The 14,493-nt window shown below is 45.6% G+C and overlaps 1 protein-coding gene across 1 annotated transcript in view; it reads right to left on the minus strand.

Moving 5' to 3' along the window:
• Positions 1-7,447: 7,447 nt before the first annotated feature.
• Positions 7,448-14,493, minus strand: part of MCD1 (multiple chloroplast division site 1) — a 65,839-nt gene continuing 58,793 nt past the window's right edge. Inside the window, exons 2-4 of the mRNA XM_086494041.1 lie at positions 8,881-9,044; positions 8,121-8,511; positions 7,448-7,978 (exon numbers count right to left, since the gene is read on the minus strand). Coding sequence (XP_086350167.1) covers positions 7,814-7,978; positions 8,121-8,511; positions 8,881-9,044 — 720 coding nt within the window. The 3' untranslated portion in view covers positions 7,448-7,813. The remainder of the gene's footprint in view (positions 7,979-8,120; positions 8,512-8,880; positions 9,045-14,493) is intronic.

Genomic DNA, 14,493 nt, shown 5'->3' on the forward strand with positions numbered 1-14,493 from the left:
TTTTGGTCAACTTCTTGAAATTTTTACCTCGAAGTATCCTTGAGCTTACCCACTAGTTCAGACAACTCTTAGGCTTACTCCCCAGTTGGATTGAGTGAATTCGAGTCTTTTCGTGCTATTTCTAGCCGTAGACCTGAAATTTTACAACTTTACATAAGAACTCACACTTGATTCTTTCAGAGAGAGCAATGGCCAAAAACTACGAAATACTGTGAATGGCTTACGTCAATGCGTAGAGCTCTTACCTGCGGTTGCAATACAACAAACGCATTCGTAATGTGACAACCGGAGAGGGAGTAGGAAGCACGAAAAGGAGAGAAGTGAGCGCCGTTAGCTCACGATGTGTATTTTTTATTCAAAAACTTATATAAAACTTACAAAAATTGGCTTTTATACCTTAGCCAAGGTTTTTGAGTGGTCAAAAGTAATAATCTGGAGTTCTACCAAAGCTGGGAATTGAATGGTTGATACAATCTAGAAGCTTGTAGCCCCGGCTCATTAATTACAAAGTTTACCAAGAAAATAGGAGTTACAATATTCTCGATTTTTCAAAATAATAATTGTTTTACAATGAGAACTCCGAAAAATGATATCTGCGTTAGCTTGCTCCTAACAAAGTAACTATAAACCAAGAACCAAAGTAATCAGAAGAGCATCGTAGTGTGGAGACTACTGTCGACTCCTACCATACTCGAATGGTGCAAGGGATCGGGGTGGTATGGTCCACTAATAGAACCAATGGTGAACCATAGCATTCCTCTGTGCGTAGCCACTGTGTAGTTCCTATGCCTTGTGCCAATGTATCTCCAGCTATGCATGATGGAATGCAGCATGCCCAAGTCTGCAATGTGTGGCGAATAACAAATCCATCACTAAACCTTATGTCCATATCTCCGTGCCAACAAAAGGTAGGGAGAGCAAGAGCATGGGACTCTATCGACTACCTAGAAGAGAGTGTGCCTTCTACGCACACCGTAAAATGTACAGCCGAACCAATAAGCGACCAATGCTATCACCGTTGCACTCAGCTCTAAAAAATTGCCAAGCTCACGGTATAGAAGCTATGAAGGATCGAGGAGCATAGGGGGGTGGTGGGGAGCACAAAAGAGGTGGAGAGGGTGGTATGCCATGAGGAAGGTTGGGGGGGTTGGGGTGGGTGCCAGGGGGTGATGGAGCTAAAGTGTTGTTGGGTAGGGGTGGAATGGGAGAAGGGGCTAGGGAAGATGGTAGAGGTGGAAATTCAGTCTCCATAGCTAATTGTGAGGTAGCTCTCGACGGATGCGTGGAAGTAGAGGGTATGTCCGCCGGTAGGGACAAAATTCGTTGAGTAGCTGAAACTTGTGAGATAGTCGAGGAGGCAGGCTGTCAAGCTAGTGGATGTGGTGTTGGAGGAGGCACCCACCGAAAGGTATGGATGTTGTGGCTTAGGACGATGAGGTGGGTGGGAAGGGCAGTCTCTCACCATGTGCCCAAATTGATGGCATCTAAGACACTGTTCTGGATGACCAGTAATCACCAATGTTTGTAGACGAACCTCCTTTGTGGTGGGATCGCGAAGTCGTATTGTATCCGAAAAATGGGTGTCTTCAGGAGCGTAAACCTATATCCGTGAAATAGGTGTCTTCAGGAGCGTAAACCTGAAATGGGTGTCTCCATGAGCATAAACATGTATTTGTGGTGTGCCGATCTTTGTAGCCAGTGAACCTGGTATAGCCAAGCCCCACCTAGTGGCTACACCAACGACACAACCTAAAAGATGGACCGAGGGTGATGTTAGGAAATGACATGCCAGATGGGGTGGCATCTACACCACACATAGCATGAACTTCCTCAAGCATCATCTCAAGGTAGGAGTTATCTTATAACTATAAGGGGGCACCACCTAGCATAAGTGCGGCTAGGACGCAGACATAGATTACCTACAGTGGCAGGAGTGAGATGCCATCTAGGTAGTCAACATGAAACGATGATATAGCAAACGTCTAGATATAAAAAAAATGCCTAATCAACAATCAGGAGTGTGTGCACGAGAGAGGTATGTGACAAGGTCAAAATGGAGCATGACCGACTGGTGATGGCGCACATGATGAAGCACAATCAGAGTGATATACAAGGGGAGAATCATTCCACGGATATGGGGAAAACAAAGCTAAGGAGAAGAGAGAATGGACTCAAAGATCATGATAGAGTTTCACACTTTATTGATGATGATGCTACTTACAAACAGTGGCCTTAGCTGTTACCAACCTTTGCTCCTAACACTGGGGATACATGATGAAATGTGAGCGCCATATGGTGCATGGCGAACTTTGGAGTTAGCGGTGTTAGCACATTAGCGGGAGGTTAGTTGAGGGAAACATCAAGACGATGCAGCTGCCGGCGACGTCAATCACTAGCATCAAGAGTGGCCCGGGGTAGTATGGTGTCGGTGCATTCAATCCTAACGTGCTCATGTTGCCTTGCAGGGTGATAGTAAGTGTGTTATGTGCATGGGGTGGTCATGACGAGTAAATCAACCATGTTGTGGGTGGAGATTGGTGGTGGTGATGATGTTGCCAATGCTAAAACGCCCATACTTGCAACAAGCATAACACCATGAGCTCCCTAGCTTGGGAGGTGTATTATGCGCTTAGTGGTGCATGGAATGTAGAGTGCATGGAGCCTCGGTGGTGCCTCTAGTGTGCTTTTGTGCTTAGTGGAGGCCTCTTTATATAAGCCTGAGAGGTGGTCCTTACCTAATGGTCCTTGCAAATATCCACTGGTCACTGTAGAGAGTCTAGATGCCTCTCGAGTAAGAGAGATAGAAAGGCAGAGAAGGTAGAGATAGAGAGAAGGGAGATAAGAGTGGGGTGGGGAGTTTTTTTTACAATCCACTAGCCGTTGGCTAGGTTATTAGAGAAGAGTGGTGATCGGGGCATTTACAATGGGTGTTGTTGATGGTTCGGGTGGCCGGTGTGAGGTTAATGCTGCCGTTCATGGTGTTTTGCTGATGTCGAGATGCTACGATGTCGGGGGATAATTGTGCGAAAGGTGAGCCGGGAAGGCACTTGGCCCCTGGATGTGAGAGGTGCGGGGAAAGAGGTGCAGCAGGCACAATTAACAACTATAGTGCTCAAAACAAACGGTTCTCTTAATTCCAGTTAGTCAACCGTAATCATCATTAATCAATCATTAATGGAGGCTTAATGCTCCTTACAAGATGAATCCTGGCTTAAACCAGGTGCTAATGAAAAAAAAGTGATAATGACCTGCTTAATACTGCCTTCCTCTTCCAATGGCCATCTGATTTGTCTTCCAGAATTGAATGGGTTTAGGCTCGGCTAATGGTTTAAGAGATTAGGCATCGGCTCCGTGGATCCTCCAGGCTTCAATTCCTTACTTGCTTTTAACCCTTGACAGGCTTCTTCTCAAGCTTCGACCTCCATCTTCCTTGCTTGCGTGCCTTGTCGAGAACTAGCTCGAGAGATTAGGCTTGATGTATAGAGCTTGGCTCAAGATTTTGAGATTAAGAAGCTTAGGAATTCGATTAGGTTTAGGAATGGCTTAAGAGCAAATAGGTTAAGCTTACGAGATTAGGGAGCTTAAGAGCTCACGAGCTTCAAGATATGTGGAGGAGATTAGGAGGAGGCTTAAGAGCCTATCTCGAGGAGATTAGCTTAAGAATATCGAGCTTATGAGGAGGATTAGCTTAAGTTATCAAGCTTATCAGGAGGAGGAGAACTCACGATGATTAGGAGGAGGCTCCCGTATCCAAGCTTGGCTTCCAGTAGGTTAATCCTGGCTTATGTCGTTAAGAGTAGGTTAAGAGAGCTTACATCGGCCTTGGCTTCCCCCTTCAGAGAGAGGAACTCAACCACCAGATGATCAGGTGAGTAGCCAGAGTCGTTCCTCTTGTGTGCATGAGATTTCTATTTTTAGCCATCCCATTAGCGACATCGCTAATGGGAATGGCTGCTTGATGACGTGGTAGCCAGGCGGATGACCAGCACGGAATCGCGCGGGAGTGGTGCCAAAATTGCTCGCGCCGGCGTCATGAGAAATTTCCGTCTCTGCAGCGGGTTCGTCCGAGCACCAGGGCACCCAGCGCGTCCTCTTTCTTTTCCTCCTGCGCCTTCTGCGCGCTGCCACGCCACGGTTTTTCTTTTTCCCTTTGCTTGGCTTCACACTAAGTAAAAAAAAAAACCTCCTTTAAACGCGCGGCCCTTTTATGTGTCCTTGGGCGGCCTTGGTTGACTTGGGCGGACTAGCCCATCTAGGGTGTGGCGGCCTTTATTTGAGCCCTTGGCCAATGTTTAATGGCCTCTCATTTGGCTCACATTACTTAGCCCATGGCCCTTAGTTGGCCACAGATTAGTGGCAGCCCTTGGCTTAGCTCCTTGGGCGGCTGGCCTTAGTGGGCATCACATTTGGCAAACAACTTAACCAAGGCACCGATTGGCATGTAAAATTAACCAAGGCACCAGCAAAGTCGAAATTCTCTACTCAATGCACTCCACAATACGTCATTTCGGATGATGAGCTCATCAAGAGCTTTTTGTGCTTTCATAACGGTACCACATTTGGCATACATATCGGCTAAGGCATTGTCAAGCACAGCATTTCGTATACAATCCGGCCAAGGACGTGTTGGCCTTTCCCCGCAATCATTGCATTCCAAAAGACGACATTTTTGAGAGAGAACTCAACAAGAAAAAAAAATTGTGCATTCGTAACAGCACCACTTTTGGCACATATCAGTTAAGGCATTGCCTCCATGACATCATTTCCCACATCCACTGATTAGCAATATCACCGTGAATTCTACTGCCCACTCTAGTGTGTTGAATGGCACCATGGCTTCCAAGATGCAAGTATTTGTGTCCGTCAAAGCTAGGCATATGATAAAAATTGCTTCCGCATCGGCCCACATTTGACATACACATTGGGCACCGCACTGCATTAAGCCAGAGAATGTAACTGATCAAGGCGACCAGGGCGGTTCGAACCTGACCCCCGGTGATACTTTAACGGCCAATAACTTGGTGACCATAAACCCGATCTCCGATCTGAAAAGACCGACATGCTCCACAAAGTGAGCACTTCAACCTGATGCATTCATTCCAGTTTTGTCCCCTCAGCTGCAGTTGCCCAATCCGGTACGGATCTGCTACTGACTCAACTTAAAATTGTCATAACTTCTTATCCGTAGCTCCGATTAACGAGCCGTAAAGACAGGCATGTAGAGCTTTTTGAGTACTTCAACTTGGATTAATAAAATCCCAGCTATGACCACTTCAAGAATACTCACTGTTTAGCATTACCAAGACATCTTCTGACCCTTATAGTCGCATCTGACACACTTTTAGCTTATAAATTGGCTTGTTAGCAAGCCCTGATAACTGCCGATTAACCATGCAAGATTCAAATACTCTTGAACAGCATTCCTTTGCTCATTTTCTTGTCATGGGAGCGGAGCGGCACGACAACGCGTCACTTTCGAGGTCGGCCGGGACATGCCTTCAACGTCGATCTTCGATTTGTTGCTGCTTCCGTGTGCTTTTGGTCGTCGTCTTCTTTTGTCGATGGCGTAGCGCTCATTTCCTTCTTCCTTCGCTTTACGTGTTTGTGCATATGTGCGTATACATACGTGTATGTACGTGTTGTGTGTGCACAAAGCGTGTGTGGGTGTGTGCGTGTGTATAATATATGGGTGTTCAAAAAGGCGAGGGAGTGTATGTGGGTGAGTAAGAGGCCGAGGGAGTGTGTGGGAGCGTGTGTATGGGGTTGTGTGTGTGTGTGTGTGTGTGAGTGGATGGGTGCGCCGACAAGTGTGTGTGGGAACGAGAGAGAGAGAGAGAGAGATTATTATTTTTTATTATTTTTCATGCTTACTGGCTCGGTTACACAGAGAAGAGAGAGGGAGAGAGAACGTGAGTGAGAGGTGGAGTGGGTAAGTGTGTGTGTGTGTGTGTGCGTGTGTGTGTGTGTGTGCGTGAGAGAGAGAGAGAGAGAGAGAGTCCTTTGCACTGCGTTGCCTGGCGGGTTGCCGACACGAGAACGAGAGCGTGAGCGGGACAATGAGCGAGGGAGGGGGAAAAGAGAGGGAGAGGGAGGGAGAGTGTGAGTGTGTGTGTGTGTGTGTGTGTGTGTGTGTGTGTGTTAAGAGAGAGGGCGAGATTCTTCTGCAGCGCATGGCAGGGAGGGTGAGCGAGAGCGAGAGCGAGAGAGAGACGGTGAGGAGAGAGCAAGAGACTCAACGCAACGATCATCTCAGAGCTGCACCTAAAAGATGCCATGGCCCAGCATTATGAGCTCCAATATGCTGCCTTGGGAAGCCACCAAGGGCCACTCTCAAGCTGTGCTAGGTGAAGGGGAGACGCCCACCATGCGCCCAACCAGTGTCCGGCCCGGTTATGTCTGCTGGCCGTTTCGATGCTAGCTAGGTCCTTCGTAGTCAGGTCATATGTCCAGGTGAAGGGTGCATGGATAGTCGTTGTGACACCCTGTGTGGTACCAAGGGCAGAACTCCGACTCTCTCTCTCTCTCTCTCTCTCTCGTCGAACCTTGAGCACCGACTCTGTCGCACCCGCTGTCCCTCCCAGGTTCAAGGGCGGGCCTGTGGAGGGGCATTAAGCCCTCAAGTTCACCCTCCATCTCTAAACTCAGAGCGCTGACCTGCCGCTGATCTCTCCCTCTCTCGACCCACAAGACACCTTCAAGCTGCGACAATTCTCTCCCGCCCTGCAGGCAATCATCTCGACGAAGCCCTGAAGGTCATCTCGACGAGGAAGGACTAACGAGCGCCGACTCTCAGTTCTACAGACGAAGCCCCGACGAAGTTACAAGCCTTTCAAACTTCAAACTTACCCTAGACCACGTTCCCATTGCCGCAAAGCGCAACCCAGAAGTAGCGCCAGCTTTGCCATAACTCTGTACCGGCCTGGCCCATCCCCAGGAAACAGGGTCCTCCCCTTCCCCCTCATAAGGAAAATAGCGTCCTCCCCTTCCCCCTCATAAGGTGAGAACCTGGAAACGTCAACAACCAGCATACTGCTCCCCTGTGTGGAGGGCCAGATGAGCATGAGGACATACCCAAAGACAATGGCTAACAGTGTCATCCATATGTAATGTAAATTTGGTGCAAGTCAGATCATGTCCAGCACTACCAACCCACCTATGATGTACCTACCGAAAGCCCAGCATGACCACATGAAGTACAACATCCAACGGCTCTTCCGCAGGTCCCAGACCAGAATCTGGACATGAAGGAATGTGATAGACCAACGTCCAACCAAAACTGTAATAATGCACACCCCTGAGAAAATCTTAGATGAAAAATTTTCATAATCTCACTCTTAAAAGTACAATTAAGGACAAAATTTCCTTTTTCCTCCTCTTGATTACAGTTCCCTGAGTTTTAACACAGACTATAAGGGTGGAGAGAGAGAGAGAGAGAGAGAGAGAGAGAGAGAGACCATGGTACATCATTTGATAGATGCCACTCCAATGGCAATTATTACAAGCGGATACACTTTGGAGTTGAACATGCTGGAGAAGAATACTAGGGAATAAACAATTTCCAACATAAAAATCTTGGGACACTTGAAACCACGCATGCTGCAACAACTTGGCTGGGGAAAGCAAAAAGCAAAATGGGCCAGACAGGATTCCCACCTTCACTTTGTACCAACTTCATGATGACCGCAGAAAATTCTCCTCGCTCAACTATCCTTCTCCAAGTACATCGATATTTGTGGTGCCTGCAACTCCAACTCCACCAGTTTCCGCACAACGGATACACAGCCATTTAGCAATAAACTGAAAACTTTCCACATTAATCTTTGGCTGAGAATTCCCCATCTGACTTCTCAAATGGCTTGATGGGCCTCGATCCAAGCCCAATGTCTGACTGCTCCGAACTTGCTGGGAAAGGCCTGTCAAATCTCGTCTTTTCTTCTCTTGGATTGAAGTCAAAAGCTGGTATTTGCATTTCACATTCCTGTACAATACAAATACAAAAGTATGGTGGACATAAGCTAACCATTGCAAGATTTTTTCTTCATAACAGAAATATGATTCATCTAATTGATTTTTTATTTTTTGAAGAGGGGGCGGGGGGGTTAGGTAATTTTATTTTCAACCTTTTCTGCTGCCTCCTGCATTCTCTTGCGAAGAGCCTCGTGCTCTGCTCTTACTCGAGATGGCACTCCTCTAGTTTGATATACATTCTTCTCTGCAGCCACTTCATCAAAGTCATTTCGAGCCGTCGCAAATGGATGATTCGGTGGTATCCATCTGACAGTATCAGGATCAGCACCGTCTGGAATCTGCTCTCCTTCAACTAAAAAGACAGTGGGTCTCTTCCACTGATATGCTTGGACTCTCCTATTTTGATGACTCAACATCTTTTCTTCAGTCAAAGTTACAGGCTGCAGCCTGAAGGCTTTTCCATACATTTTCACAACCGCATTTTTCTCACCAACTTTCACCATTGGATTGTTGAAAGGGTCTTCATACTTCAATGGCCTAGAGCTGTTCAAAAACCCCAGACGCACTGGTTTTCAGCACATCAGATAACATTTGAACCATACAGAAGTACGCATTACACATATACATGCGTGTTCAGAGAGAGAGAGAGAGAGAGAGAGAGAGAGAGCACCCCAAAAAGTTTGTTGCTAAATCTCTAATGGGCAAGTAAAGAAAAATGGCAAAGTAAAAACGAAATAACATATAATGATAATAGTTGAAAGGCCGGAATGTTGCTGACACAAGCCACATTCCAAAGATGCTCCATGAAGGTGAGAATCAAAGGAAACCCAGCACTAAACTCATCGCTTTGTGATAAAGCAACAAAGCTTCAAAATTCAAATGATATAGGTGTGTCATAGGACCAAACCTTACCTGGATCTTCTGTCTGATCTCAACTGGCCCCTTTTCACAAGGTCTTCCACTGAACCACCTGATCTATCTGTAGGCTTAAAAAGTACTGCGAATATGGCCATGCCGAGAACTGCTGCACCAATGGCAGCCAGTGTAGCTTTGTTCGGTTGGAACTTTCCATCCCTCTGAAAAGAAATACTATATCAATCTCTCTCTCTCTCTCTCTCTCTCTCTCTCTCTCTCTCTCATTACATCTATGCAAGAAATGATGATGAGGCAGAGTGAGGACGTTAAGAAACTTGCTCTCAAAAACCAGGAATTAGAGCACACAATCAAGATGCAGGACCTGAAAATCACGCAACAAGAGGAGAAATTTCAAGCATTACAAGACACTTTAAACAAGCAGGTAACTACCCAAGAGGAGAAGCTTGCAAATGTATGCGACACACAACAAAATGTACTTGGGCATGCAAACTCATGGGCAAATGTAGTAAGGAATGGCCATGCGAATTCACATGCTATATCACATGCGACAGATGGGTATGTAAATGTGGATGAGACAGAATACCATGAACGCGAGAAACGCAATATGAACATTGTGATTCGTGGCGTACCCGAATCTGACAATGAAAAAGTGCTCACATTGAACACGGATGTAACAGATATCATCATAGACAAGTTTGGAATGCAAGACGTGGTCGTATACGGGGCGGGGGGGCACACCGTGTGGGCCAAAAAAGAGCCGAGGGCAATCATGCGATTGTATGCACATTGTTAGATGCGCGCAAACGAGCCATCATCCTTGAGAATGCACGGATTTTCTTAAAAGATAGCACAATCTACATTAGTGAGGACAGGACGCCCATGCAACCAAAAAAACGGAGACAAGCATATGAAGAACGCATAAAGAAGAACGCATCTCCTACTACGGGGACATCACAGGAGGCATGACAGGTAGGGACCCATGGGATCACAGATATACACGTAACAAGTTGGAATTGTCGGGGTTTCCCCTAGCACAAAGGAGATGGTCTGCAAGAAGTTTTGCCTAAAGCAGATGTACTTTTTTTGCTTGAAACATGGGAACATGATGCATGCCGTATCCCTTGCATTGAGGGATATATGACACAATCCATATGGATGCCAAGTATGAAAATGAGGGGTCAAGGCGGGGTTGTAGTAATGTACAAGGAGGAATTGCACAAGGTGATCAAAATAAGCAAGGTTGATGAATATAAAAGATATATCTGGATCAAAATTGAGACAAAGGATAAGCCAATATTCCTTGCTGGATGCTACATACCGCATAGAGAGTCGTCATTCTATAATGCCTTCAAAATAGACAAAGGAGATCCTTTTGGAGAATTGTATGCAGATATTGAAACCTACACACAAGAGGGCATAGTCATGCTTATGGGAGACTTGAATGCTCGTATAGCACACACTCAAATGCAAGTTGTGGATTTCACACTACATCCTGCCAATAAGGAGGGATATGACACCCCCGATCCTATGTGGGAGAGGTGCTCTCATGACCAAATAACAAATCCACAAGGATCAGCCTTGATCAGCATGATGAACTCCATGCAAATGTTAGTCATAAATGGATCGCGGAAATTTGCAAACTCGGGTAAATACACATGCTACACGGCCAATAAAGGGATGAGCACCATTGACTACATGTTGGTTAGTTATGATGGATCACACATAATACATGATTTTGCGGTGGGAGAACGATCCCCAAACTCGGACACCACACCCATTCACGTATGGTTACGAGTGCCCACACAAAGGAAGGAAAAGATAGCAGCAGAGCCGACTTGGTCATACAAAATGCAAATAGACAAGAAAAAGGAATATGCGACTTTTCTTGATAGCATACTCATGGTACATGACATGCCCTGCAATGTTGAAGACACGTGGCTAATTTTCAAACAAGCAATGATCACAACTCTTGAAGTTGTAATGGGTAGAGCTCGCAAACAGAAGAAAGATGCAAAAGGCATGCCACATAATTCATGGTTTGATGAAGAATGTAAGGCAGCCAAACACAGGTTGAGAATGACACTCAAATCAGAGGAGGAATGGACACCTTTAGTCAAAGAATATAATGCACTCCTACGAAAGAAAAGAAGAAGATATGAGCTGGAAAAAGAACAAAAAGAGATCAAGCATTTCAAAGAGAACCCGAAAGGGGCATGGCGGAAAATGAAAGGGAAACGACAGGATATCATGGGAGACATCAGCCAAGAAGACATGTATGCTTATGTGGAACAACTTTATGTACACAAAGATGCTAAGGAAATGATTGGAAATCAACCCGAGTTGCAAACGAAAGAACCCTTGACTATGAAGGCAACTCTAAAAGGTATACAAAAGCTTGAGAATGGGAAAGCACTAGACACCAATAACATGAGCTCGGAAATGCTGAAATGGTCAGGCAAGGTGGCCAAGGAATGGATCCATAGACTCCTAAATCAAGCAGCCACGCAGATTGGCAAGAAAACTGGATTAAGGCCTTATTCAAAAGTGGGGACAGAAATCAGCCAAAAAACTATCGCACTATTATGGTTGGTTCATGCATGGCAAAACTCTTGGGTAGCATTTTGGAAAAAGAGATCAATGTATGGGCTGAATGTAATGACAAACGTGCAATTGGTCAAGCAAGCTTTAGATGTCAATACAGCACTATAGATCACCTCATGTCGCTCAAAGTATTGATGGAAGAAAGCCAATTGAAGGGCAAAACTGTATTGTTGTTTTGTGGACTTCAAAAAAGCGTTCGACACAATTTGCAGAGATGGTTTGTGGAAAAGAATGGAAAACATTAGAGTACCGATACACCTTAGAGCGGCGGTGGCTCGTCTCTACAAAAAGGTGAGATGCATGTTGAAAATGCAAACGGGTTTCTCCCAAGAGTTCGAAAGTAACATGGGAGTGAAACAAGGCTGCCCTCTGTCCCCAACACTTTTTGGATTACGCATAGATCAACTTGAGGACTTCATACAACAAGCACTCGCACAAGAAGAAGATAGACCAAGTATTGGAGCTTTCATACTTTGGCTTCTCATATATGCGGATGATGTAGTCCTTTTTGCATATAACCTCAGGTCATTACAAAGATCAATGGATGCTTTGGCTTCTCATATATGCGGATGATGTAGTCCTTTTTGCATATAACCTCAGGTCATTACAAAGATCAATGGATGCCGTGCATGCTTTCTGTGAAGCTACGGGCTTAGCTGTCAATGTGAAAAAGACGAAGATTATGTCCATAAGAACACACAAAATAGAAAATCAGCCCAAGGTGATGTTCCTTCCAATCATGCATGGGGAAGTTGTGTAAGAAGCAGACTTGATGCGGGCAAGGCCAAATACTACCAATTTGAGAATATGTGTACACAAAGCAATATCCGAAGATGGGAGATCAAAGCAATGGTATTTGAAACATGCGTAGTACAGACCATACCATACGGGGTGGAAGTTTGGGGTGCTAGCATATCGGCCAGTACATGGAACGAAATAGAAAAGATACAAAAGAAGTTCTTATGTAGACATCTTGGGGTCAAAACGACGACACCATACTCCGTGATGATGTTGGAAACAGGCAACAGGCCATTAGAAATGAAAGCATTGCAGAGAATGTACAAATACATTATGAAAGTGAAGAAGATGTCTCCCAATAGAATACCACAAGTGGCATGGGGAGTCGGTTGTGCACCACAAAAAACCAACAAGAGCAAAATCCTCTCCTCAAGTCTGGTACAAGACATCAAGAGATGGTTTGCAAGATGGAATGTGGAAGCATATGTAGACATGCCTATCGAAGAAGGAGAAGAAGGAGATTATATGCTGAATTTTGAGCTGACAGCGCTAGACAGTCTCCACAACAAATGGAAGACGGCTACACACAGATCTAAATTTGAATACTACTGCAAACATGTACACACAAAGTATTGGGAGGCATACAAAATGTCAGAAACACAAGTTCACATAAGAACTCCTATGTGTCACCGAGCAAGAAGAGCCATCACTATGATGCGTATGAGAGCTCACACGCTGAAAGTAGAGACACGAGGATGGCTGAAAATTGATGCAAGACAAAGAAAATGCACCCAATGCAGTTTACAAAAGATTGAGGATGAGACACATGTGAATCTAGAATGCCCCGCATACACCGACATACGCGCTGATTTTCAGCAGCTTACAAGGGGATGCACTACTCTTGAGGAATTGCTCTCTAAAACCGACCCATCTCCTACAGCTCTAGGCATATACCTAGCCAGTATTCTAGAACATCACACACTACGCATGGAAAAGGCAAAGGGTGCTACACACCACACACACCCGCAAGGGGAGTTTGCTTAGAGTTTTCGAGGGTCCCATGGGTCATTTTGGCCCCCCGAGGACGTAAATATCAAATCAATCAAATCAAATCTCTCTCTCTCTCTCTCTCTCTCTCTCTCTCTCTAGGAAAGAGGCTGATTCTATTACTTGAAAATCTCCCAGAACGCCCAAATGGTGCCTATTCTGAGAACAAGTACATCGTTGTTTACATAGCAGGCCCGTAGGCATCAAATGGAAAACCATAAAACGAGATACAACTAGGCACATGGCCAAATAGAAAACACTGAAGGCCAGGGTTTAAAACCTCTCGTAAAGAGAGTAAAAAGTGCCTTGGCAAGCTAAATGGAGAGAGGATGACAGTAGCCTTTGAAAGATAGGCACTTCGACGAAAAGCCCATTCACAACTGTAAATCAAGAACCAGAACCACCAAAAGCCACCAGCGGTGAAGATAACAATGAGCAGCTACGAGAAGCTCGGTGTCGGCCCTCGGGCAAAGCCCGCCAAATGGTAAAATCTGATAGCAAAAGGTAATGGAGGAACATGAGGGAGAGAGCAGTTGGATACGAAGGTGAGGGTGAAGAGGCAACTGACATCACCAAGAGACTTCAGCAGGATGGCACAAGGTGGTAACAAAGCTCCGCACCTACGCAGACAAGGAGCTTTCATCGAGAAGAGCGAGCAGTGCCGAAGAGTCGTAGGACAGCCAGGAGAGGGAACTCCAGGGAGACAGTGCAAGATGCTCTGAAAACTGCGTCCAAGTGAAAGTCGTCCGAGGAGTCCTAGGAGAGCAAGGAGAGAGAAAACAAACAAAAAAAAACAAAAACAAAAGCAACAGAAAGGAAAAAACAAGAACAGAAAACTCGAAGGACATGCATCCACGCACACACACAAGCACTCTCTCTCTCTCTCTCTCTCTCTCTCTCTCTCTCTCTCTCTCTCTCTCTCTCTCTCTCTCTCTCTCTCTCTCTCTCTCTCTCACACACACACACACACACACACACACCCCGAAAGCTCAGAGCGCAGCAAAACACTGTAACAAACTTGGACACTCCAAGTCAAATTTCTACCACGACACAGCAGAGATTCATTTCAAAACAGTTCACAATTCACAATTGATTCGACACGGCCCGGTGGAGTTCTGTGCCAAGAGGTATTGGCCCCAAAGACTGGCGCCCCTTTCGGTTTTTTTTTTTGTAATAATCTGTGCTCAAAGTACAAGGGAGTGGGAGGATTCTCACTCTCAGACTCTGCGTCCAGATGCTCTGAGTTGTGAGAGCCCAACCCAC

The sequence above is a fragment of the Adiantum capillus-veneris genome, chromosome 21, assembly GCF_014529385.1.
Source record: "Adiantum capillus-veneris isolate H3 chromosome 21, ASM1452938v2, whole genome shotgun sequence".
Taxonomy (NCBI): domain Eukaryota; kingdom Viridiplantae; phylum Streptophyta; class Polypodiopsida; order Polypodiales; family Pteridaceae; genus Adiantum; species Adiantum capillus-veneris.